At 45.5% G+C, this 27,092-nt stretch overlaps 1 protein-coding gene across 10 annotated transcripts in view; it reads left to right on the forward strand.

Moving 5' to 3' along the window:
* The window catches only part of RNF111 (ring finger protein 111), an 82,756-nt gene that overhangs the window by 30,135 nt on the left and 25,529 nt on the right, over positions 1–27,092 (forward strand). For all 10 annotated transcript variants that reach the window (XR_012895795.1, XM_025189955.2, XM_075897333.1 and 7 more), the window contains 6 exons: positions 8,037–8,200; positions 9,022–9,219; positions 9,970–10,289; positions 10,940–11,195; positions 15,353–15,707; positions 26,833–26,958. Coding sequence is in view for 9 of the 10 variants with exons in the window: in XM_025189955.2 (XP_025045740.1) it covers positions 8,037–8,200; positions 9,022–9,219; positions 9,970–10,289; positions 10,940–11,195; positions 15,353–15,707; positions 26,833–26,958 (1,419 nt within the window). In the remaining variant the exon portion in view is untranslated. The remainder of the gene's footprint in view (positions 1–8,036; positions 8,201–9,021; positions 9,220–9,969; positions 10,290–10,939; positions 11,196–15,352; positions 15,708–26,832; positions 26,959–27,092) is intronic.

A 27,092-nucleotide genomic window follows, 5' to 3' on the forward strand; every position in this document is an offset into this window, starting at 1 on the left:
GGGGCACAGACTATCCAATCAGTTCTTGGACTGCATTGGAGACAACTTTTTATTTCAGAAGGTTGAAAAAGCTACCGGGGGAAAGCTGTTCTAGAGTTGATCCTAACAAATAGGGAGGAACTGGTTGAGAATTTGAAAGTGGAAGGCAGCTTGGGTGAAAGTGATCATGAAATCACAGAATTCACAATTCTAAGGAAGGGTTGAAGGGAGAACAGCAAAATAGATACAATGGATTTCAGGAAGGCAGATTTTGGTAAGCTCAGAGAGCTGATAGGTAAGGTCCAATGGGAATCGAGACTGAGGGGAAAAACAACTGAGGAGAGTTGGCAGTTTTTCAAAGGGCCATAGTTAAGGGCCCAAAAGCAAGCTATTTCACTGTGTCGGAAAGATAGAAAATATGGCAAAAGACTGACTTGGCTTAATCACGAGATCTTGCATGAGCTAAAAATAAAAAAGGAGTCATATAAAAAATGGGAAGTAGGACAAATTACAAAGGATGAATATAGGAAAACAGCACAGGAATGCAGGGGCAAGATTAGAAAGGCAAAGGCACAGAATGAGCTCGAACTAGCTACGGGAATAAAGGGAAACAAGAAGACTTTTTATAAATACATTAGAAGCAAGAGGAGAAGACCAAGGAGAGGCTAGGCCCACTGGTCAGTGAGGAGGGAGTAACAGGAAACTTGGAAATGGCAGAGATGCTCAATGACTTCTTTGTTTCGGTCTTCACAGAGAAGTCTGTAGGAATGCCTTACATAGTGAATGCTAGTGGGAAGGGGGGAGTTTTAGAAGGTAAAATAAAATAAATTAAAAATCACCTAGAAAAGTTAGATGTCTGCCAGTCACCAGGGCCTGATGAAATACATCCTAGAATACTCAAGGAGCAGAGAGAGGAGGTATCTGAACCTTTAGCTATCATCTTTGGAAAATCATGGAAGACAGGAGAGATTTCAGAGGACTGGAAAAGGGCAAATAAAGTGCCCATCTATAAAAAGGGAAGTAAGAACAACTCAGGAAAATACAGACCAGTCTGTTTAACTTCTGTGCCAGGAAAGATAATGGAGCAAGTAATTAAGGAAATCATCTGCAAACACTTGGAAGATAATAAGGTGATAGGGAACAGCCAGCATGGATTTGTGAAGAACAAATCATGTCCAACCAATCTGATAGCTTTCTTTGATAGGATAACGAGTCTTGTGGATAAGGGAGAAGCTGTAGACATGGTATATCTAGATCTTACGAAGGTATTTGATATAGTCTCGCATGATATTCATATCAATAAACAAGGCAAATACAACTTCGATGGGGCTACTATAAGGTGGGCACATAACTGGCTGGATAACCGATCTCCGAGAGTAGTTATTAACAGTTGACAATCCTGCTGGAAAGATATCACAAGTGGGGTTCTGCAGGGGTCTGTTTTGGGACCGGTTCTGTTCAATATCTTCATCAACAATTTAAATATCAGCATAGAGAGTACACTTATTAAGTTTGCAGATGATACAAAGCTGGGAGGGGTAGTAACTGCTTTGGAGGATAGGATCATAATTCAAAAAGATCTGGACAAATTGGAGAAATGGTCTCAGGTAAACAGGATGAAGTACAAATGGAAAGTACTCCATTTAGGAAGGAACAATCAATCCCACACATACAGAATGGGAAGCGACTGTCTAGGGAGGACGACTGCAGAAAGGGATTTAGGGGTCATAGTGGACCACAAGCTAAATATGAGTCAGCAGTGTGATGCTGTTGCAAAGAAAGCAAACATGATTCTGGGATGCATTAACAGGTATGTTGTGAGCAAGACACGAGAAGTCATTCTTCCGCTCTACTCTACTCCATTCTCATCAGGGATGGTCTAGATAGTATTTGGTTCTGTTATCAGGGTAGGGGACTGGACTCGATGACCTCTTTAGGTCTCTTCCAGTCCTTGTATTCTATGATTCTTTGATTCTATGACTAATCGAATAATTGATGGAAATTTCATCTACTATTCAATTAGATGATTAATCTAATTTTAACATCCCTACTAGTGACCAAGTTGTGGGCAGTTTTTAATGTGTCATTTAGTCAGGGCAGGGAAGAGGGGTACCCAAGAAGTAGGGCACTGGCTTTTTAAAACAAATTGGCTAGCATGAGCACTGGGAGGGAGGTGAAAGGAAATGAAGCCTTTTGCCACATTGTGTGTTTCCTACAGTGTTTGGGAGCACTTTTCTGTGGTGATAGAGCTGTCAAACATGGCTGTTTACCACTACTGTGAAGGGGGCTCCCAGCTTCCTTGTGTTCATGGAGGATGCAGTCTGTGGGACAAGCACCCTTTGGTTCTACCCACAGAAGTGGCACCCAGACAGGCTATCGGGAGGCTCAAGAGACCCATTTCTCTCATGACTACCATCCAAGCACCGCCTGCTGCAAAGTGGTACCCTATTATTTGTGGATGATGCTGGCTCTCGAGCACATTTTATGCACTTGAGAGAGTTTGTATGTAAATTCCCAAAACACCACAACAGTATCTTGCTTTGCAGCTTCTCCTTCTCTTGTTTTTGGGGTGTGTATTTCCTTTTACTATATTCTAAAGACAATCTAAAGAAACTGTTTTTTTTTTTTTTTTTTTTTTTTTTTTGGGGGGGAAGTTTTGAGTACTCATTTTCAAGGAACATTATTATTTCGAAAACTTTTGTAAAACATATGGGAATTTTTTTTTACCCATCCCTTCACCAGCGTAGGTGAACAAATCTTTCCTACTATGCTCCACCTTAGGCTTTATCCTTATACATCATGCAACCTATATTGACTTGTACATTGAAACTAGTACCAGAACAGAGGTGACAGAAATTGTGAAAAAAACTTTTAAGAATGCTGCCCATAGAAGCGCACACAGAAAAATGAACTACTCTAATGTAGTGGGACTGGCAGCAGGAAACCTATTTTTTTGTCTTCCCCACTATTTGGATCTAAGTTAAGGGGTGGGACGAAAGGAAATGATTTCCAGAAAAGTTACCACCATCTCCATCCCCAGCACACCAGAAGTATGAATTCTGTGAATAGTAAACACAACTATTAGAGAGTACATGTAGCTGAACTTTTCATATTACTTGAATTAAACACAGTTAAGAGGGGTGGGAGTTTCCTTATAATTCCTTCGCTCCCCAAGCTGACTTACTGCAAAAAAATCCCCATTAGTAGCAATCCTCCCTTTCACCAGCCTGGGCCCACAGGTTTTCCACTAGGTTCCTGCTGGTGTCCTTTATCACATTCAGGGTATGTTCCTAGAGAAACCAGTGACTCTTCATTTGGGTGAGCGAGAGCCACCTCTTGTTAGTTCATAACACAAATGTTCTGGTTGGGTGACAGCCAGCTGATTAAATGCTGGCTGAATATTCTTCCTCCACTGCCAGTAACAAAGATTAGTATAACACCATGGGTATCATCATATCATCCTGTAAATATTCCTACATCATCCTCTGTTGCAGTGCAACAGCAACATTCTCCTCCTTCATAGACCAGCCTAAAGTTCTTGAGGCTGTTCCGAAAGGATGCGGCTAGCAAAAGGTCAGCACCTAGTAGTACTCCTCTTCTGCTGTAGCACTTGCAGCTTCCTAGTGATGATGAGGTTGTGAACTACCTCAGGCAGTGACTTCAGTCACTGCCATGTATTTGTTTTTTCATAGCCGGGGTATTCCTGCATCCCTGTTCCTGGGAAGAAGAAGAAAGAGAATACCTTGCCATCAAATATCAGTCCTATTTGATGTTGTGGGGATGGCAACTTCCCCAAAGAGCAGATACTATGTCTTTCACTAGGGCCTCCCCAGTACAGTCACACTGTTCTTTGAAAAGCTCTTTGTGTCAGTTTTGTTTCTAGCAAGCACAACAAGGGAAGTACTTCACTGAGAATACGGAAATCAGCCATCAGCTTTGTGGTCTCATTAAAGTACTGTAGGAAGTCTGATAGCTTTTTTTGTAAGCAGCTACTGCGTTGGAGGATGGTGTCTATCTCTGCTTGTCCGGGCCCAGGAACATAGAATGCTACCTCTGTGTCTCTGTTCATGCAGATTTACAGTTTGTAAAATATGAAATTCAGTCTAGTCACTATCTCCTGCTTCACTTAGTGCCATGTCAGTTCGAATGAGTCCTGCAGCTCTCTTAAGTTTGCGATGTTTTGAACTGAACTAGCAGAAGTGGCTGCAGAATTTCCTGGCTGTTGACAGCAGGTCCTGTACTTTGTATTGCTATCCTGAAACTGGCTCACAACCAGATTGAGGCAATGAGTGAAGCTAGAGATGCGGCAGACACCATGATATACTGGTTGAATAATTACTCCCTTATTGCAGCAAACCTAGCAGATGGGGACCTTAGCCACACCTCTATGACATCATGCAGCTTTTCCAAGGTTATACTGGAAACATTGACTGTCCTGCTGTCAACTGAGGATGTACATGTTGCCAGAGCTGTTACCAGGCTTTCTGCTCACCTAGGGCACATCTACAAGTTATTTGAGTCCAACAATGGCTTTTTCGCCCTCCCTGCATCATTGTGATGTGTGTTTGTCCTTAGCTGGTAGAGATGGCAGCTGGTGACAAGAACCTTGTGTTCAGGTAAACTCAATCTCCCACAACTAGACCTACATGCATGGCGCTGATGTTCATCTTTCAGCAGCTTCAAGCTGTGCCACTCAGAAGGGCCACCCTTGGAACTGGTGAGGCAGCCCTTAAAAAACCTGTTGTTACGTGATCTGGGTTCCGCCTAGTATGTATTAGGTTTCCTGCAAAATGGTGAAAAGAGCAGGGAAGTATCTTCAGGGGAAGAAGGAAAAGTGCAGCCAAGGTGGAGTCCAGTTTGTTGTTTGGACATTGTTTGACTATCATGAAAGAATATTGATTTGGTAAAAACATTAAAAGATGACTTTTTTAAAAAAGTAGAATAGAAATGCAAATGAGATCCAGCCTGTGGCAAGCTGGGTCAGAGCCTCTCAGCAGCCCCTAGCAGTCACCTGGGAGCACCCAGGGAGCTGGCAGCAGTTGGGTGAGCAGCCCAGCCAGGCTGGGAGAGGCAGGGTCCTTGGCAGGGGGCCGGTTGGGGGGAGAGCCTGCCAGCAGCCAGTGATGGGCTTCGGGGCTGTTGGCAGGAGACCCTTCATGGTCCAGCAAATTTTCCCTTGTTTGGTGCTGGGCCAAAGAGGTTCAACCTGTAGTGGTTTCCATGGATATGGTTCATGCTTCTACTTCCCTCCCAAAGTTATGTCAGGCAAGGCTCTGAACTAATAACGTATATTTGAAGTACTTATAAATCCAGAGGTTAAGTTCTGAGTTTCTTAAAAATACATCATTATATAACAGTTGGAAAAAACCTAAAAGTAAAATCTCAGACATCTTCTACTATATATTTTAGAAACTTTGTCTGAGTATGTCTACACTACAGCGTTATTTTGAAATATATTATTTTGAAATAGTTAATTCGAAAGACTTTATTTTGAAATAGCGTGTCCACACTGAGTGGATGCTGAATTGCATTTAAGGCTGGCCGGAACCAGGTCTGGCAGGGCATCAGATTAAGAGTTACTTTGTGTGGCTGCTGCTTGAGGCTATCTGAGGCCTGTGCTTAAAGGAACCCCCCCGGACAGCCGGTTCTCAGCTTTCCCTGCTTGCTTGCCTACCTTGATGAGGGACAGCAAAGCATTTTGTCTCTGCGTGCTCTGGTTGCTGTCACTAGGGACACCACATGTCTCTGCAGCATGGACCCGGAGCTGCCCCTGAGCACTTTGGTGCTTCTCGTGGACATATTGCTGCGAGCCCAGTTGCATTTGCTGCAGGCTGCCATCTGGGAGGTCCATCAGGGGGCTGTCAGTATCCAGCAGGTCCTGTGGGAGAGCTTCCACCCTGAGGAGCACTAAGAGCCTCCTTGGTCTGCCCCACTGGGGGCTTGTGCCTCATTTCTCCCTCACGTCCTTCCACTTACCCCTTCCTAACTCTCCTTCCTAATGTCAAATAAAATACACATATTTTCATGAATACAAACTCTCTTTATTTAACACAACTTGGGGCGGGGGAATGAAACTCTGGTGAGATTGGGGAAAGGAGGTGGGAGAGGGGAAGAAGAGAGGGTGGGAGAGGGGATGGGGAAACCTGGGAGGAGGGAATTTGAAGGGGGAAGCAAGGGGAAGAAGTGGAAGGGGAAGCTCAGGGTTGGGGGTCTTGCCGGACCAACTTGATTTTCATGCAAATCTGCTCCTGGGTTCGCATGTGGCCAGGCTGGAAGCTATCTTGCCATAGACGGCCACATTCCCCCGTCTAGTGTGGAGATTGTGGACATTGGGGGGCATTCCCCCCCAAAACCGAATAAGGTCCATGATCTCCATCCTGGACCAGGAAGGTGCCCGCCTTCTCCAGGTCCTGGCAGGCTCCTGGGAACTGGCAGACTGCTCCTGAGGAGCGATGGAGGGGTTGATGCCAGTGGCTTGTTGGCTCATGTTTTGGGGCCACTGGGTATGGGGCAGTGACTGCTTGCCCTGGGCTGGCAGGTTTGGAGCTGGCACAGGTACTGTGGCCAGAGCAACCCCTTTAAGGGCTCCGGGGAAGGAGAGGAGTGTTCTTGGTTGAGGCTGGAGTGGCCACCAGGGCACCCTGGGAAGGCTGGAGGCCCCCTATTTCAATATAAGTGTCTACACAGCACTTATTTTGAAATAAAAGCGACGAGGAGTCCTGTGGCACCTTATAGACTAACTGAAGTGTAGGAGCATAAGCTTTCGTGGGCAAAGACCCACTTCGTCAGATGCATCTGACGAAGTGGGTCTTTGCCCACGAAAGCTTATGTTCCTACACTTCAGTTAGTCTATAAGGTGCCACAGGACTCCTCGTCGCTTTTGCAGATTCAGACTAACACGGCTACCCCTCTGATATTTTGAAATAAGTGCTCCGCTATTTCGAATTAATTTTGAAATAGCGGTTTGGCTGTGTAGACGCTAGTAAATTTTATTTTGGAATAACAGCTGTTATTTCAAAATAACTTTGCTGTGTAGACATACCCTATGTGTCCATCTGTCTGTGAGTCCGTTTGTTCAAGAACTCTTCTTAAAGGGGAAGAGCTAGGATCACCAAATTTGGTATGCAGCTGCTTCTTATCCTAACGTAAAGCAAGGTCAGGGATTGGTTGTACCAGGACAATGGAATGTGCCTGGAATTTGGTTGTTCCTTATACAGTGGAAAGGGAGAGGTATGGTAGGAGGGACAATTATACTATAGGAAGGGGGCAGCAAAGGAACCAGAGATTGGGACTGAGATAGCTGTAACATCATTAAGCTAGAAGAGGGCAGAGATGAAGAAAGGGACAGCTATCTACTCTATTTCAGAGAGTTTGTGTGTCTGTCTGTCTGTCCCCAGGTGGGGGACATGCAGCCTTCCCTCGGCTGTGTTTACTACAGCTGCAGCATTCATGCTCAGGCTCTTCTCACCTGACCCCAAGCTGCTGTGGTGAGAGGGCTGGAGTTGTCCTCTCTCCCTTGGACAGCCTGCATACTGAGCCCCTCTTCCCACCTAAGAGCAATGATTTATATTAAGAACTCAAATTTTGTTTTTAAGGACCCAAGCAATGCTGGGTTAATCTTCTAATAAGTGAGTAAAGCAACATACAGAATAATACTTCTATAGTGTTCTAGATCTTTTCATACTACAGACATTACTGTTGTCTTTGGTGTTTGCTAGTCTTACTGTGGTACTCTTTCCAGGCAACCTGAATTACAATATTAGACTAATGAAGTTTAACATGGGTGCAAGTGCTGCCTGTTTAGATGTTTGCCAGAATATCCAAAGCTGTTTAGAAGACTCCTAAAGCTGTGGTACTAGTGAATAGTGTGTGCGTGTGCGTGTGCATGTGGTGGCAGAATCATACTATTCCAAACAAATACAGGTGGAACTAGCTTGCAGTGAGCAGGAGACTTAACTTCTATCTCTGACAGCCTGGCCCACTAAGAGAAATTGTATCAAGCCAGGCTAAATATACATGCTACTTCTCCAGGCAACTGCATTTTTTTTCCCCTTTAGGTCTCGTTCGACACTCGGACACTCAAGATCTCATTGGAGCCAAAACTCTAGCACTCACGCTGCTCGATCCCAAGAACAACGGAATCGCAGCAGGATTTCCACGGTCATACAGCCACTGAGACAGAATGCAGCGGAAGTGGTGGACCTCACAGTGGATGAAGATGGTAAGTTAAACCACTATAATAATAATGTGTCTAGTGCAAGATGTTGAGTCACCAGAACAGAAAGCTGAGTTAATACTAACAAATGAATATTTGGTTGATAGTTTTGCAGTCAGGAAGGTATGTCAAAATAAACCTGCTCATCGATTGCTCGATTCAAACTAAATCTTTAATGTTATTGCTGTGTTCATTTATGTTAAAATAAACATGTTAGTCTAATGGACATTAATTCAATAAAAGGTATTGTCCGCTTGTATTTAATGAGAATTTTGCTCTTGGCTGTGAAATTTGGGATGAAGTGAAAAATGTACATAGTAGCAAGAATCAAGTGGTGTGGGACAGCAGTTCCCCAAGAGCCAATGCACACGGGGAGCTGGCTTTTACACGATGTGAATGTCAGTATTTAAATAAGTAAACTATTACTTGCATTATATGTTACAATGACTTCATTTCCATTCTAGTTCTGTATAATTGCCTAATAAATCAAATGCTCGTTTGTCTTGAAGAATGATTTTTATAGTGATTTTTCAAAAAGTTTGACTTCATTAAAAAAGCAAAAGAATACTCACTTTAAGATGCTTCATGCTTTGGATTTTTCACATTCTGTGGGGAAAACAGAGCTAACATTCCCATTTTTATATCCCATCAAGCCATTTTTTCTGACTTTTTATCAGCATCTGGTAGAAATAGAATCCAAAATTTCCTTAAAATAAACAGTTGTAAGGAAAACTGAGGTTTTTTTTGGGGAGGGGGGAGACTTTAAAAGTGTAAATAACATGTACTGTTGCAGTAATCTTTGCACTGATTCTCTCTAATATCCACAGAGCCCACAGTTGTGCCAACAACCTCAGTTAGAGTTGAAACCCAGGTTGTGAGTTCTACTTCTGGTAACAGTTCGAATACATCTACCTCAGAGCAGGCCTCTGATGCTCCTCTAAGTGTCTCCAATAGCCAGATCTCTACAGCACCAGAGATATTGACTAATCTTCCCAATAGCAGCACTGCTGGGACTTCAGTGGGAGGTAAAGAGTAACAGAACTTTCTCAAGATCTGTTTTATGTTTAAATTGTTTTGCCACCTGTTGAAATCTGTTTAGACCTGACTTGACTTTGTTGAAATGAGTTATTGGCTCTCTACAGATACTGTTTTACAAAAGGACAAATTTAGATACTTTCCAAAGTAACACAGTTCATTAATATTTAACACAATAGAAATTAAAGACGCCTCAAGTTTAAGGCCAGACTATGCCTGTCCCTTTGGAAGTGTCCTCAAGAAGAGAGATCTTAGGAGACTTCCTCAAACACAAATATGTTGGAGTCAGTTACCATTGGACTTCAGGGGAGCTTGAAGTAATTCAGTACTATCTACAATACTGTTAGACCCAGGATGGGGGACTTCCCTGGCCATAGTATGTGTGCATGGGACCTAACCAGCAGCTGCAACAAAACCTGAGTTTGAGTAGACTTGCACTATAGTAATGCAAGAGTTCTGACAATTCACATGCACATATCTAGCTGAATATTTTAGGACTTCCGATGCATATAAATGAAGCCATCTTTCATATTCTTTACAACTGTTTGAGTTTCAAGGATGGTTTGGTAAAGTCTCCTGTAATTTTGATTGTGGACATATTTCCTAGCCAGTTACTGATATTTAATAGGTTGCTGATTGATTAAATCCAGATTGTTCTGTTTCAGACACCATTTCATAATGCATTGTCCACTTCCTTGCCCAAGCAACACAAAATTTGTTTAATTTTTCTCCATTTTAAGATGATGTAAGGAGAACTGCCTCTAGTACTGCACTGGAAACTGGTCCTCCTGCCATGCCAAGGTTACCGTCATGCTGCCCCCAGCATTCTCCGTGTGGAGGATCTTCACAGAATCATCATGTATTAGGACACCCTCACGCAAGTTGTTTCCAGCAGCATGGCCACCATTTCCAACACCACCATCACCACCACCATAATCCCCACTCTACTGTCCCACTGTCTCCTTCATTCAGTGACTCCAGTTGCCCTGTTGAAAGGCCTCCTCCAGTGCCAGCTCCTTGTGGAACAAGCAGCAGTACTGGCACCACCTATCATGATCAGGCATGTTTAACTTTGATGATTTTTCACTTTTAAAAATGTAAAGTGATGTTGTTGGTATAATAGACTAAGACTACTGTATTGGGAATTCACTTATCTGGGGCAGTTGTGAAAGAGGCTTGAAAGAGGAAAATTTGAAACATGCATTCTGAGCAATGGGTTTTTTGTATTCAAAACAGAAAAAAACCCAAATGTATTCATTGACTATTGACACGATCTGTCACTTATACACTTTTTGAAACTTTAAATTTTTTTTATAACTATGGAATTTATATCAGGTCCAGCTAAGAAGAATACTAACGTTACTGTTGGTATCTATGGAAATGTACAGTCAGGCTCCCCCATGAGCATTGAATTAAGATTTCTTTTTTGAACAAATGTCTATAAAATTGAAAATAATGAAGTTAAGTTGAACTCTTGAGTGTAAACATTTATGTTCAACTCAGTCCTCCTCCTTTACAGTGTTCACTAAGCTTATGAACTTTAAACAATCATATCTAAAGAGTTCTCGAAATTGGGGGTCTTATTTATCTCATTAAATATTTCACTTACAAAACAATGCAGTAAATATATATTGTTACAGTACACTTAAAGGTGACCTAGCTTTAAATATTTGAAGAAATGCTTGAAAACAAGTCAGTTTGTTTATACAGCAGGCACTGCCCGTAGACTTAAGCAACAATGGTATAAGAAGTCATGGAAGTGGTGCTTTCCATGGAGCATCGGCATTTGACCCTTGTTGTCCTGGTTCTTCATCCCGAACTGCAATTTATGGGCACCAGGCTGGTGCTGGCCCAAGCCAACCAATAGCAATAGATGGATATGGAACAAGCATGGTTGCACAGCCCCAGCCCCAACCTCCTGCTCAGGCTTCGCTCTCATCATGTCGACATTATATGCACTCTCCTTGTAAGTACACTTACTCTACGTCTCAATACAGTTTTGTGAAATACAAAACAGAAAGCATAATTTCCCTGACCACTTCGGTTGTGCCATCCTCTTGATTGAGCCTTAGAACCAAGGCCTTAGAACCAAGCCTTAGAACCAAGTCTACGATGAGAGAGAGAGAGAGTTTTCCAATAGTAAAAGTATCTGGGTCTTTCTGCAAATCCTTGCAGCTTGGAGAAGACTTAAAAACAAAACAACTGATTATACTGCTTTGACTGTGCATAAGACACAGGGAAGATGAAGGTTTTTGTTTGTTACTGGGAATTAATTATTTGCCCTAGAAGTGCCAACTTTATATATAAATCCTTGAGGTTGTAATAGTGAAAAATGCCTTTTAGGGTAAGTCATCTAAGGTCTAATTAAAAGGCAGCGTTGCTTTTTTTTAATAGCATATTTTAGATAAACTGTTTCCCACTTAGCACTATACACAGTGTTATTTGAACAGATTGTAAGACCTGAAATTTTATTATCTAAAATAATGCACGGGAGTTATTCTCTTTAGCGGTGGTGGGGAACCTGTCGACTATGGGTTGGATCTGGCCAGCTGTATCATTTAATCTGGCCCATGGCAGGTCCCTGAGTTGCGGGCCAGAAGCCACAAGTTTCAGCACTCCCACCCCTCTCGGAGATGAGCTTATCCCTTTGGCCCCTAGGTGGAGAGGCAATCAGGAAAGCTCTGTGTGCTGGCTCCACAGCTCTTGTTGTCCAGGAACTGTGGCCAATGAGAGCTGCAGGGGTGGTGCCTTCAAAGTGCAGTCAGCATGCATTGCACAGAACTGCCTGTCCTTTCCACTTAGAACAGGGATGGGCAAGAGAACCTCCATGGGTAGGCTTTGGCCCAGCAAACCTTTTGATCCAACCCATGGCTGCCCTGCTGCTACCCTGCACCCAGGCCAATTGACACCTGGGTCTGGGAGAATGTGTGAAGTCTTCTATCCCATGCCAGGAGCATGCGGCACCAGAGGGATGGTTGTCTAGTCATCACGAGTGGCAGGGGACAAAGACTTTATGCGCCCCCCCAGGCCAGTTGGCATGGACGGGGAGAGCCCAGGAAGTCTCCTGGCCTCGCCCAAGGCCCTACCCCTTCTGGGGCTCCCCGGGGCCACTTCAGAAATTTGTGAAGTGGCGCCCTTTTTAAAATTATTGCTCAGCCCTGGCCTAGAGGCTGCTTATGGGAGTAGCATAGAGCCACGGCGGAGTGGAGGGTCCTGTCTTAGCCCTGTTGTGCTGCTGCTTTCTCGGAGGTGAGTGCTGCCCAGCCAGAGCCCATATCCTGAACCCCCTCCTGCATCTCAACCCTGAGTTCCCTCTCTCACGCAAACTTCTTCCCAGAAGCCTGCACCTTGAACCTCCTCCCACACCCTTATCCCAGTCCAGAGCTGCCTCCTGTATCCTGAATCTCTTACCCACATTCCCATCTGGAACTCTCTCCCCGCTCCCCCAACTCTCTGCCTCAACCCTGAGTCCCCTTCTGCATTCTGAGCTCCTCATTTCTTGCACCACCCCAGAGGAAGTTAGGAGTCTCTGTGCCTGCTCTCCTCCTTCTGCAGGACTGTGTATGGCCTCTGCCTTTTTTCCCCCTGAGGTTCAGTGCCCCTGATTTAATTTAAAAAAAAAAAAGGTTCCCTACCTCTGCTCTTTAGGCTCTCTCATTGTGTGTGAACTCAGATAAACATTTTTCAAACTTAAACTTATGTCAGTGTTTGAGGCTCTCTTCCCTGTCCCCCTCCCCCCTTGTTATTTACCATAACTCATTTTGTGATAGAATAAATATCAGACTTCACTTTTTTTGTGTTTTGCTTTCTCCCCCAGCTCATCTGAGACTGGTAGTCTAGATCCTTTCCTGAGGAAATGATTGAACAGTAAATAAAGATGTATTTTCTACTTTATTTTTAAAATAAATAAAATGCCACTTCTTTATTTCCTTTTGTCCCCTTCTTGCAATGAGCTTTGCTTGGGCAGACTCTTTAAATCAGTGTGGCCTGTCTCGAGCTTAGGGATCTACCTGTGCAGAGCTAATTGTAGGGTTGGGGCACTTTTGTGCTTTTCGTCTCCATTTCTTTGCCTCTCACAATCCATTTTTAAATAATGGCTTTGAAATATTTGAGGATGTTATTCAAAAGTAACCCTCTGTTGCGAGGGCTGTTGTACAGAAATGGGAAATCTATTTATTGCTTAAGGCTGTGTGTTTGTAGTATAAACCCAGAGTGCAAACTCAGTGTAGCCTGACCTCCACTTCTGTCTACATACAAATTATGCTAATGCAGGATCCTACAGGGGTTGAGGGTCCAAGTTTGAGTCAAGCTAGTACCCAGGATTCAAGCCCTATTGCTTTGCAGAGTAGACACATTGTGATTGGACTTGCGTTCTGGGGTCCACTGTAAATGTGCCATAATCCCATAGGTTGACTTTCTTTGTCTTCTGAACAGTCATATTTGGTGGACAGGCAAGGTTTCCCCCACTGCACCATGAAAAAGGTCACGGTGACCACTTTTTGGAGAAAGGGGCTAGGAAGGTCTGGGATATGGGTAATTGGATTAGTGTCTGCACAATGTAGTGTAGGTAGTAGAACCCCATGTTGGGACCCAGGGTTCAACTACTTCTAATTTGGGGTTACATATAAGCATAGAAGCTCAAGACCTAGATTAACAAACCCAGGGTTTGCTAATGCGAGTTCTGCTAATCCTGGGGTTACACTTCTGTGTTAACAAACATGAAATATCAGTTGGGATGTCCAGAGATTTATTTTCCTGTAACAATGCCAATTGCTCAGTGTTTGTTTTGAAAACAGTCAGGAAGGTGGACTTGCAAGGAGGTGTTGACTTTTCATGGTGATGACCAGGGCTTGACAAATGGCAGCGAAAACCGCTCGCCAGCCTCATACTGCACATGTGCAAGAGCCGCGTTGTGAATGCGCGCGCTGCGAATGAATGGAGCGCACGGCTGAAATCTACTCGCCCATGGGCGAGTAGATTGTATAGTTTGTTGAGTCCTGGTGATGACTATTACTACTGTAACATGTACAAGCTTAGTCATAGGACAGTGCCCCATTGTTGTAGCCGCTATAGAAATACAGAACACAATTCTTTTTCTCTTGTTTTTTTTTTAATGCCTTGAGTTTTAAAAAAAGAGATTGACATCATCCTGGTGGTTTTTATCAGGTGTGTTATAAAGAGATTTTTTTTTTTAATCAATGTTAGCAAGTTGGATTTTCTTATAAAGAAAAGAGTTTTATTTTTTTCGCATGCTCATCAGTTTTTTAATGGTAGCCTGCTGGTTGTTTATCCTTCTATCTCCAGTTATCAAGGAGCATGCTATGAAAACTGGCTTTCTGGTTCGTTTATTTTGTCCTGCTCATGTAAAATACTGATAGGAAGGTTTGGCTTTTATTTCACTCACTTTTTGTGAATTTTACATGTTGTTGATTTGTCAGTGCCTGTAAATCATAGTAAAAGATTAAATGCTCATGTTGTTAGGGGTGTAAAAGAGTAGTCAACTACTCGCATCCCCCCTCCCCGCCCAGCAGCATGTGGGGGAGGAAACGAACTGGTGCTGTGGGGAGCCTGCTTAAAAGTGCTGTGGCTCTTACTATATTTAAAAGGCACAGCCACAGCAGACTGGATCCAGCGCAGTCCGGGACAGAAGCAGTTCCTGCTCACACCGTGTCCTGTGCTGCGGCTCTGTCTTCTAAATGTAGTAAAAGCCAGGTGGCTCTTAACATTTAAAAGGCAGAGCCACCGCGGTGGGGTTAGCTCCTGGGAGCGGCGTAAGCCGGGAGTGCTTAGTTCCTGGGCCACATGAGCCAGGTGCTAACTTCACTGTGCCTCTGCAGTTCAAATGTAGTAGGAGGTAGGTTGCTGCCAGGTTCCTACTATATTTGAACTGCAGATACGCAGGGGTAGCGAGCACTCTCCTCCCGCCTCATCAACTAATCAAGTAGTTCATGGAAATTCCATTGACTACTTTATTAGCTGATTATCCGCAATTTAACATCCCTAGTTGTTGTAAAGCTACTGTTCGGATGGAGTAGTACAGCACTGGCATGAAGTTATCTTAGTTTTTTATGCATTTGATTGAGAAAATTTATTTAATATGTTAAAAATGCGTTTTCATTCCAGATGCTACTTTGACGAGACCTCTCCATCAATCTTCTGCATGCCCCCACTCCCATGGAAATCCTCCTCCTCAGCCACAGCCTCCACCTCAAGTAGATTATGTTATCCCTCATCCAGTGCATCCTTTCCATCCTTCCATCTCCTCTCATGCCTCTTCTCATCCAGTTCCACCTCCACCTCCACCACCAACTCACCCGTTAGCCAGTGCAGCTGCTCCAATTCCACAGCATCTTCCACCTACACACCAGCCTATTACCCATCATATTCCTGCAACTGCACCTTCAGCGCAGAGGTTGCACCCTCATGAAGTGATCCAGAGGATGGAGGTCCAGAGAAGAAGAATGATGCAACATCCAACGTATGTCATTAATGTTTAGTTACTGTGTTGAGTACATTTAATTCTTTATCTTCAGGTTTTTCAAATGCAGCATGTGACTCATAATTGTAATACCATTGTTAAAAACACTAAGAATTAATAAGATTCACATTGCACCACAATTTATCTACCACCACAATTAGCTCTTGTATTCGCATAGGGATGGGCAGTAATTTTTCATGGGGGGGGCCACTCCAAGAATTTGGAAAGGGGTCGAGAGCCAAACTCTTCCATGATATTAATGGAGGAGGTGTGGGGTCTGGGATGGAGATTGGGTGCAGGAGAGAGCTTGGGGTTAGGGAGGGAGTTTGGGTGAAGGAGGCAGTTGTGACCTTGGGCACTGGACTGATGTACAGGGGGTTTGATTGTAACCTAGGACAGGGAATTGGGGTACAGGAGGGGTTGCAGGATATGGGTTGTGAACTGGGGCAGGAGGGGACTGTGATCTAGGTACTGGAGGTGGGCAGAGGATTTTGGTAAGTGAAGTAGGGGGCAGAAGTGGGTAGGGGGCAGGAGTGGAGAGCAGAGGGATGGGGAAGGGAGGGACTGGGGTGCCAAAAGCAGGCTCTGCCCAGGAGACTTACCAGCCAGCAGCCATTCCTGAATCAGCCTCCCTGCCTGCCAGTGTTCCCTCTAAGCTGCCTGGCAGCACAGCTTCACAGATGATTAATCAGCCCTGACCAGTCAGCTGAGCCTCTGACTAGGTGGGGCTGATAAATAGCCTGTGAAGCTGTGCTGCTGTGCAGTTTAGAGGGAACACTTCTGCCTACCCTGCCCTGCACGAAGTGCAGCCTTGTACTCTGGAACCCCTTGTGCTTCATGGCTGCCTGTTATTGAAACAAGCAACTCCTATTGGCTGGTTTCTGGCTAGAAGCCAGCCAGTGGGATTGTGCTAGGGGTGGTAGCATCTCCTAAAGCTTTTCCCTCGCCTCTCCAGACTCAGTTTTTTTTAAAAAACCACCCTGCAGCTGTGTTTGAGTGGTGTGTGGGTGGGGTGAGGCAAGTGGGGAGCCTGCTTGGGCTCCCTGCAGCATCTGTGGGTCGGATCCGATGGATTGACAGGCTGGATGCAGCCCACAGGCTATATTTTGCCCAGGCCTGTATTAGCAGTTGCAGTAGAAAAGCCAAGGACTGAGTGAGAGCTGAGGCTGAACTACCTTCCCTCTTGTTAAGATGGCCCTTCCAGGAAAAAACAGAGATACCTTAGTGGGGTAGCTCTCATTTTTCCCCATGCTTTACCTGAACTTTGAATAAGCAGAGTTCAATTTCTGGTGCAAGCAGTTTTCACTTTTAATTACCACTAAAAGGTAATTGGAAAGCTAATGTTACACACTAATAATAAATAAATAGAAATCACCAGGGCTCGACAAATAACACTCGCCGGCTCGCCTGTGGTGAGTAGATTTTACCAGCTGGCGAGTGCAGGGGCGGACGGGCCCGGTGGGCGGTTGTGACGGGCTGGCAGAGGAGCAGAGCGCCGCTGGGAAGGGGGAAGTGCAGTGATGCTTGCCACCAGGCTGCCTGCATGAAGCTCCGGCGCGAGGAGGTGGGGTGGGATGTCAGGACGCTAGCGTGACGTGGCCCCACTGATTTTAAAGAGCCGCGGCAGTTCAGCTCTGGCCGCGTGTCCCTGGGAAGTGGCTGTGATGCAGCCAGGGCCCGCCCCACCGGCTCCAGTCCTGTCACGGCCCCAGCTCCCCTTTGTCTCCACACCGCCCATTCCCCACACCGCCCCTACTCCCCTGCACCCCGGGCCCCCTGCTCTCCCTCTTCCCTGCGACCCTCTGGCTCTGCGCCGCCCTTACATCCTGCACCCTGCTCCCCCCGATCCCTGCCCCCCCAGCTCTGTGTTGCCCATTCCCTGCACTGCCCCTAGACCCGGATCCCTCTGCCCCTCCTGTTGGCCGTGTCCCATTCCCCGTGCCTCCACTGCACCCTGCTCCCCCCGATCCCTGCATCCCTCTGGCTCTGTGCCTCCCATTCCCCGCGCCATCCCCGTACCTCCCCACTCTTCCCTGCACCCCTCTGGCTCTGTGCTGTCCCTGCACCCTACTCCTCCTGTGGGTTGGGAGTGAAGGGTTCTTGTCCATAGGGAGGGGCTGGACAGGCCAGGGAAAAGGCTGCTGTGACCCTGCAGCGAATGAAAGGGGGAGTTCACTTGAAGCGCCTTTGCCTTTATGGAAAAAAAGGAATGAAAATGCTATTTGCTATTTATAGGGCTAAAATGCCAGGACGAAAACAAACAAAAAAACCATTGCAAAATGCAAACGTATAAAAGACAACAAAAAGGGGCGGCTGAAAAATGTTTTGCTTGGGGCAGCAAAAAACCTAGAGCTGGGCCTGGGAGAGGGGAAGGGGCTGGGCTGTGGAATGGGAGAAGAAGAAGAAGGGGGAAGGCACCAAGGGAGAAATGCAGGAGAGAAAAATGCCAGGGGTCCAAATGCAGACAATGAGGAAAAGGGGAGGTTCAGTGGACGGAGGGACAGGGTGCTGCTGGAAGACGAGAGGGTAAGGGCACTGGGAGCTGGAGGGGGAGGTGCTGGGAGAAGGCTTGAAAGAAGGGGTGGGCATGAGGAAGGTGGGATGGAGCAAGTCATGTGTAAGAGCACGGGCACAAGGGGAAAGGGGGCAGAGGGTGGTGAGGGGGTGGATATCGGAAAAAGAGGGCAAAGGGAGCAGGGGGAGTGAGGGAAGGGGGAGGCACCAGGAGGGTGCAGGTGCCAAGGGATTCTGGGAGTGAAGCAGAAGGGCAGACGCCTGCAGGGGAGGGACCAGCACCAGAGGAGAGAAGCAGGGTAGGTGTGTAGAGGGAGGTTTTAGGAGAGGGGATAAGGAGGGGTAGCTCTCATGATCAGAGTGGACACAGTGGGGAGAGAAGGGCTGTCGGAGGGGGGCAGTTCTCAGGAAGGCTGAGGGCAGAGAGATGGGCAGGAGTTAGGACAGCAGGGGAGGGTGAGGGGTTGGGGGGCAGCAGGCACCAGGGGAGCTGATGGAGCAAGGGGTGGAGACATGGCAGCAGAGAGAAAAGGTAGAGGTTTATCAGATATTTATTAATAACTTGGGTGATGTTTATTAGTAACTTATTAGTAATTACTGTTCTTATTCTTATTAGGAATTTATGCCATTAAAAAAACGCTTTTTGTGGGGGAGGGTGGTGAGTCCCTTTTTTGTCTGGTGGGTAGGGTTTTCCATAATTTGTTGACCTCTGGAAATCACCATTCTTTTTTTTCCTAATAGTTTATACATTAATTGCCCAGCTTCAAGCAAATCCTTTAGCTTTTTTGGACTGTAAGTCAATTGTGTGGGTTTTTTTTTTTTTTTTTTTTTTTTTTTTTTTATAAATTGACATTTTATTACAAATGTACAATTGAAAGAGAGACAAAGGGATAGCTGTGTTAGTCTGTAACTTTAAAAGCAAGGAGTCGTCCTGTAGCACTGTAGAGACTAACAAATAAATACAAATATTAAATAATTAATTTGTTAGTCTCTACGGTGGTACAGGACTACTTGTTTTTAATAGACTTTTTTTTAAATCTTGTTTTAGGAAATTATTATTGATTAAAATTTCTTAATTTTTCATCTGCATTAAAGCAAATGTTAAATAATTTCCATTCGTAAAATTTCCCCCATAACAGTACTATTGCATGGTGTGACAACCAAAAACTAATTAGGAGGAATGGGTCAGGGTTTTAAGGTTGACTGGGTCAAGGATTCTGGACCCATGTTGCTTGTTGGGGGGGGGGGGGGGGAGAAAGTAACTGTTTTCTTCTTCAAATGATGTCCCTTTGGGTGCTCCACTCAAAGTGTCAGTGCGTCCCTGCACCGGTAGCTGTGCCTGGCTGAAACGTGTGTGGGCAGTTGGTGTCTTGCAGCATTGTCAGAGTTGTTTTGGTGTGTGGTCTAACCCCCTCAGTTCCTTCTCAATGTCCTTTTGCTGAAAATCGAATGCAGCATTGATGCACCTCTTCTTTATTGATAAATATAATTAGAATAATTTTAGGAAAAATAATCCAAATTTGTTACCCTTTCTTTAGGAAAGTTAGTTTAAAAAAAAAAAGTTTATTCTATGCTCCTGCTTTCACTCCTTTGAGAGTGAACCTGCAAGGTGGTCTCTCAACATGGCAGGGTCTCCTGGTTTCAAAACATACAACTCCTGCAAAGATTCCATGAAGTACTCAGAATGACATTCTCTTTGTCAGATGTCTGGGTGAGAGGCACATGCTTGTTGATTGTGTTCACTACTATAACCTAAAAGCAAAGGCTTGTTGTGACCAGGACCTGTGTTTAAAGATTATTACGGAACAGTCTCTCAAAACAAAGAAATAACCTGATGGCTTCTAAATAGATATTTCCTATCTACTCAAAAGTTTGAGGGGTAGCTATGTTAGTCTGTAACTGAAAAAACCTTAAAAAGCAGTGAATAGTCCTACAGCACCTTAGACTAGTGGTTCCCAATCTTTTTAACCACAAGATCACTTTTTCAGTTTAAGTGCAATGTAAGATCTATCTCAAACCCTTTGGGTTTGAGGTAGATCTATCCTTGCCTCACTTCCTTCCTGCCCCTTCTTTGAGGCCCTACCCCTGCTCCACCCCTTCTCTGAGGCCTCCCCCTGCTCACTCCATGTCCCTTCCTTTCCCCATCTTCACTTATTTTCACCAGGCTGGGGGTTGGGTGCATGGTCTTGTCTTGTCTTGGGTTTGGAGTGAGGGAAGGGCTCCAGGCTTAGCCCAGGGCAGGATATTGGGATCCAAGAGAAGGTTCAGGGTGCAAGCTCTAAGAAGGAGTTTGGGTGCAGGGGGACTCACATTTGAGGCAGAGGTTGGGTGCAGGAGGGGGTTAATGGCTGGGACAGGGGTTCAGGAAGCAGACTCTGGCTGGGCACTGTTTCACTGAGATGGCTTCTGGGTGGTGGAGCAGTGGTTAAGGTGGGCCCTCTGAGTGGAGGCAGGATACAGAAGTAGGGAGAGGAGGGACACCCTGACATCAGCATTCCCCCTTTTCTCTCTCCCACACGCTGCACAGCAAGCAGAAGGCTCCCAGGGGGACACCTCCAAGGCAGAGGGCAGGAGCAGCAGGACAGTGGGTGGAGGGGCAACTGAAGTGCCAGCATTTGGATAGCTTCCTGACCAGACCAGTCAGAATCCCCTGTCAGAGGCTCCAACATCTACCGGTAGATCCCAATCTACTGGTTGATGACCACTGCCTTAGAGACTAATAAAAAAGGTAGATGGCATCATAAGCTTTAATGGGCAGAACCCACTTCTTTCCTCTGCATTTTTTGTTAGTCTCTAAGGCCGTGGTCCCCAACCCGGTGCCCGCGGGCGCCATGGTGCCCGCCGGGCTCTTTACATGCGCCCGCGGAGCCGTGGTCCCCAACCCGGGTGCGCCGCGCGTGCCCTGGCCCTGGCCCTGGCCCTGGCCCTGGCCCTGGCCCTGGCCCTGGCCCTGGCCCTGGCCCTGGCCCTGGCCCTGGCCCTGGCCCTGGCCCTGGCCCTGGCCCTGGCCCGGCGGCGCTTATGGGGGGGGCCCCGCCCCCGGGCATGCGGCTGGGGGGGCCGCCCCCGGGCGGGCAAGTGTCCCTGCCCCCTGGTGCCCGGCAGGCGAACGGCCACGCCCCCTGGCGCCCAACAACCTGAAAAGGTTGGGGACCACTGCTCTAAGGTGCTGCACGACTATTAGTCATTTAAGTTTTTCCTATCTACTCACATATCCATGCCTCAAGGTCCAGTCCATTGCCATGCATAGTATTCTTTGTAGGCCTCCTAGTCCTACTTTCTTTAATTCATCTTTTCCCCCCCAGTTCCTGGCTTAAACTCACGCGAAGAAGAAAAAGCAAGCAGGGTTCTTTTCAGTGCACATCTCAACACCTTCTCCCATTGGCTCTTCTTGCTCCCTGCCAATACCTCCTAGCTACCCGAAGTACCTGAGAGAAGTTCTCTTTCGTGACCGGAGGAGACCCCGCCGCTGCCTGGTGGTGGTTGGCTGAGAGGCAGGGCAGGACATCTCTCTCCCAACAGCCGTGGTGGGAGAGGAGGAGCTGGGCAGTGTACCCTAGCCCTGGTCCCCAGAGCTGCTGTGATGTGAGCAGCAGCGAAGGGCTAGGTGAGGGGGGTGGGGGAGGCACCGGGGCAGAGCTAGAGTGGGGGGGCTCTAGAGGCTGAGCTATTGGTCTGATCTGGCACTAGAGGGCTTTGGGGATGGGGCTAATGCTGGAGACTGACCTGGGGCAGGCTCTGGGGTGGTTGGATGCAGTGGGGCTCTGGAAACAGGAAATTGTTACAGGGGGATGTCTAGTGATGGAGGGGCTCTATGGGATGGTGGGCTGGCACTGAGGCTTTTGGGATGGGGACTGGCATGGGTGCAACACCTTGAGCTAATTAAAATGAGAGGAATAGGAAAAGTAACAGCTAACTTTACAGCTGTCGATCTTCTGGACTTTAATGGAATAGGAGATGGAATGCAGTGCGAAGGAGCCAGATAGTGATGTTTCTGGCACAGCACTTATTTTTGGCATAGTGCTTCTTGCTAGTGGACTTCTTTGAGTTGCGGGGGGAGGACTGGTCAAAGGCTGAAGTATCAGTTAATTTGAATTACTCTCCCCCATGTTCTCTCTCTCAGGATTCTAGAATGTCTGTTTTCCCTCAGATGGCTTGTTGGCTCAAAAGGCAAAGCATCATTGCCTTACTGTTTTGATTCTTATAGTTTGCACTCTTTGCTTGCTCTATCTTCCAGTGTCTCTAAGGTCGTAAGATAAATCAGGTCTAAGGCCTGTCTTGGAGACATGCAACCTGGTCTAGTCAGTTTTGAAGTAAGTAATCTGTAGCTAGTGTTTAGTTCTGGAAAAATCCTGTTCAAACCAGCAATTTTAAAAAGTATTCAAGATTTTACTTTCCACAGAGACTAAAAGCCTGAAAAACATTCCCCCACCCCTGAAACCAAAGAAAATCCACATCTGGTCCTCAGTTTACTGTAAGTTCTGTATAAGAAGTCCTGTACAAATAGCTGACTAAGCTCTTAGCAATAATCAGTTGTTCACCCAGCAACAAAAGTAAAAAGTTAAACAATTTGACCTATTCATCACTTCTTGCAACAAGACAATTGTCAGTATTTTCATAGTTTCATTTTTCCATAATTTTTAAAGCCAGAAGAGAGCATTAAATTGTCTAGTTTCATCTCCTGTATATCACAGGCCATTAAATTATACTGAGACTTTATTAGGCTGAAATTAGACTAATCTATTTAGACTAAAACATTTCAGTCTTGAGCGGACTAAACTGTGTGAAACAGAACAGGACAGACCAAGTTTCCATTAATACTTGAGTCCCTTGCAGTGGTAGGGAAGTTGGTAGGTAAGGGGGTGTTCATATGGTCCTAGCTCTCAAAACAGGCCCCCTGAACAGGGTGGAAAAATCCAAAGATCCTTGGCTAACTAATCTGTGGGGAAATTCCTTCTCCACTGCAAATCTGTATGACCTTGAGCATGTGAATAAGACATACTGGTGAAGCAAAATGCAGGACAATGTAGCACTTTAAAGACTAACAAGATGGTTTATTAGATGATGAGCTTTCGTGGGCCAGACCCACTTCCTCAGATCAAATAGTGGAAGAAAGTAGTCACAACCATATATACCAAAGGATACAATTAAAAAAAGTGAACAAATATGAAAAGGACAAATCACATTGCAGAACAGAAGGGGGATGTCCTGTGGTGGTTGGTAAGAATCATCTATCCAGCTCCCATCCAGAACACACCACACGATCCATCGTCTATAGCCAAGCCCTTCGATACAACCGCATCTGCTGTAATCCCACTGACAGAGACCAGAAGCTTCAGGATCTCTACCAAGCATTTATAAATCTCAACTACCCACCCAGAGAAATAAAAAAGCAAATTGAAAGAGCCAGACGAATACCTAGAAACCATCTACTTCAAGACAGACCCAAGAAAACCAACAATAGAACACCACTTGTCATCACCTACAACCCCCAACTTAAACCTGTCCAACACATTATCAATAAACTACAGCCTATATTGGAACAGGATACCATACTCAAAGAGGCTCTGGGAGACAGACCCATAGTCTCCTATAGACAACCACCTAACCTCAAGATGATTCTTACCAACCACCACAGGACATACCACACTAATACCAACCCTGGTACCTTCCCTTGCAACAAACCCCGTTGCCAGCTTTGTCCACATATTCATTCTGCTGATACCATTATTGGACCTAACCAAGTGAGTTATAAGATCAAGAACACATATTCCTGCGCATCCAGAAATATAATCTATGCTATCATGTGCCGAAAGTGTCCGTCTGCTATGTACATTGGACAAACATCTCAGACACTTCGCCAAAGGATTAATGCCCACAAAACAGATATCAGACAAGATCACAAAGAGAAAACAGTTTCTTGCCACTTTAACCAGAAAGGACACTCTCTCAATGACTTAGCCACCTGCATTCTGCTACAAAGACCTTTTACATCTGCACTTGAAAGGGAATCCTCTGAACTGTCATTCATGTTAAAATTCGACACTTGCCAACAAGGACTTAACAAGAATTTGAACTATCTCACCCATTACCAAGACAGTTTCCCCAATTATCACCTGTAATACCATTAACTCACAAACATCCCACTCTCCCTACCTTTAATATCATCAATTCACAGACACTTACCTTCCTTCCTCCCCCCCCCCCCCCCCCCCCCGCATCCCCCTTCTGTTCTGCAATGTGATTTGTCCTTTTCATATTTGTTCACTTTTTTTAATTGTATCCTTTGGTATATATGGTTGTGACTACTTTCTTCCACTATTTGATCTGAGGAAGTGGGTCTGGCCCACGAAAGCTCATCATCTAATAAACCATCTTGTTAGTCTTTAAAGTGCTACATTGTCCTGCATTTTGCTTCAACTACCCCAGACTAACACGGCTACATTTCTATCACATACTGGTGAAGCATCTGGAAGGGGGATTCTCTGTATCACCTCAGAGCACTGATCCACCATTTTCAGTTGTAGCCAATCTCTGATCCTTTAGAGGAAGACACCCCCGCCCCCCCCCCCCCCCCCAAAAAACCCCAAACAAACCATAAAATATAAACTGACACAGCATCCAAAATGCATCTGGCTGGTAGTGTTGGGGGGCATTAAATTCCTTCCTGACCTGTGCAGATAGCTGGCTAAAGACCTGATGCGAGGGCTGCTGTTATGTGATTGAGTTACAAGAGTAATGAGTGTTTTTGAGGATACGGCAGGTAATCTCATTCTCTTCTTGGCCCATGAAGGAAGGGAATGAGCATTGGGTCTCATAGATTCACAGATTCCAAGGCCAGAGGGGACCACAGTGACCATCAAGCCTGGCCTTCCCCCATACACACAGGTCATAGAATTTCTCCTAGAAGATGGATTAAACCATATATTTTAAAAGCTATCTAATCTTATTTTAAAACGCTGAATGATGTTTCTCAGAGATGATTTTTGGCCACAGCCATAAAAAGACATTCTGGTAGTCATTATCAAGTTTTGTTTTTTAGAGAGAGCAATTTCTCTGCTGATTGTCAGTTACTTTAGCAAGAACCAAATACAGTAAAACTCCATTGGTCCGGCATCCAATGCTCTGGCACTCCTGATGGTCCAGCACCATCGGGAACCAGGAAGTGCTCTGGGCAGCCAATTGGGGCTGCTCTGCACCCGGCTTCCCTGATTCAGCCGCTGCTGAAACTGACCAGCAGCTGAATCGGAGAAGCCGGGGACAGAGCAGCTGGGGTGCTGCTGGATTGGTCCCGTAGCGCTACCCCTTGGGGCTGCGGGACCAACCCGGCAGCACCCCAGCAGCTCTGCCCCAGGCATCCCCAATTCAGCTGCTGCTGAAACTGACCAGCGGCTGACTCCAGGAAGCCCGGGGCAGAGCTGCTCTGCCCCAGGCTTCCTGGAGTCAGCCGCTGGTCAGTTTCAGCAGTGGCTGAATCGGGGACGCCTGGGGCAGAGCCGGACTATCAGAAGGGGAGGCTATGAGGGGTCTTGGGTGGCATCCCCCCATCCCACCCAGACCCCTCATAGCCTCCCTTTCTGATAGTCCGGCATATTTGATAATCCGGCACCCCCGGGACCTAAAGGTGCCGGATTATCAGAAGTTTACTGTAATTGTGATAGTCTGATTGTGCCACTCTGTGAGAAGGTTGAGAATAGAACTTTTAGTTAAATCCAGTGTTATTTACTGAATTGCCTATTGACTACGCGGTGTTCTTGTGTCATTCTTCTAGAGTAGCACAAAAAATCTTTCAATTCCTGTTGAGATAAAGTACAGGTTAGTGGTAGCCTTCTTGGAGAAAGTCCTCTGTGCTAGAAATGTATGGAGTTAGGCAGCTACTGAGAGGTAAGCCATCTGCAAAAAGCATAGTCTGGCAAGAGAATGCTGCCAGTGGTTGGTTAGGATATGTAGCCATTCACCCAATGTTTTGCTTTGGGAAAACACAAGTTTATAAACTGACAGAAAAATAAAATGAAGAGTAAACCTATACTTGCTCCTTTCCATAGAGTTGTGTACTTCAAAGCTTTTAAAGTTTTAAAAAAATTTCCATGACTTTTGGAAGTATCAGCTGATGAATTATAATGAACTGTTCCTTAGAATACATTATAGAAAAACTTCATGTGCTATTTGTTTACCTGTTCCATGGAGAAACTCCTATCATGTGGACTAAGAGAGAATGAGCTCAGAATGATCATTTAAGACTGTGGTGTCCAACACACTAGCCATATGTGGCTATTTGGTTGCGATAGCAATAGCCACCATTTCTTCAGAACTGGTTGGACACCACAGAATTAATAGAAATTGCTGCCTTTTGTTTTAGAAAACAGAAGTATTGTTTCATCTGAATACCTGCGTACCTTAGTCTACCAGGAAGCTGTAGATTAATAGTATGGATGATTTTTCAGTTGTAAATGTCTCTGGGTCTTGGCATATAATGATGCATGCAATTGGATTTTAATAGGCAAAAGTGTTCAACCTTATGTTGAAGACTTCTTTCTATAGTCCATGTCTGCCAGATAAAGGTTGAATCATTGTGTCTTGAACTGGTGCTGTTTTGTATTCTATCTCTTAGACGTGCACATGAACGGCCTCCTCCGCATCCTCACAGAATGCATCCCAACTATGGTCACGGGCACCATATTCACGTGCCTCAGACAATGTCCTCGCATCCTCGACAAGCTCCGGAGAGGTCTGCCTGGTCAGTACTCTTAATTCCTCGTTAGTGTCATATGACTTGGTAGGTGCCCATTTATTGGCATTTGCTATATGACCTTTCATCCTGAGAATATCTTGATAATGTTTGTGATTTGATTTAACAAATTGCTAAGTACA

Source organism: Pelodiscus sinensis, chromosome 14, assembly GCF_049634645.1.
Source record: "Pelodiscus sinensis isolate JC-2024 chromosome 14, ASM4963464v1, whole genome shotgun sequence".
Classification (NCBI taxonomy): domain Eukaryota; kingdom Metazoa; phylum Chordata; order Testudines; family Trionychidae; genus Pelodiscus; species Pelodiscus sinensis.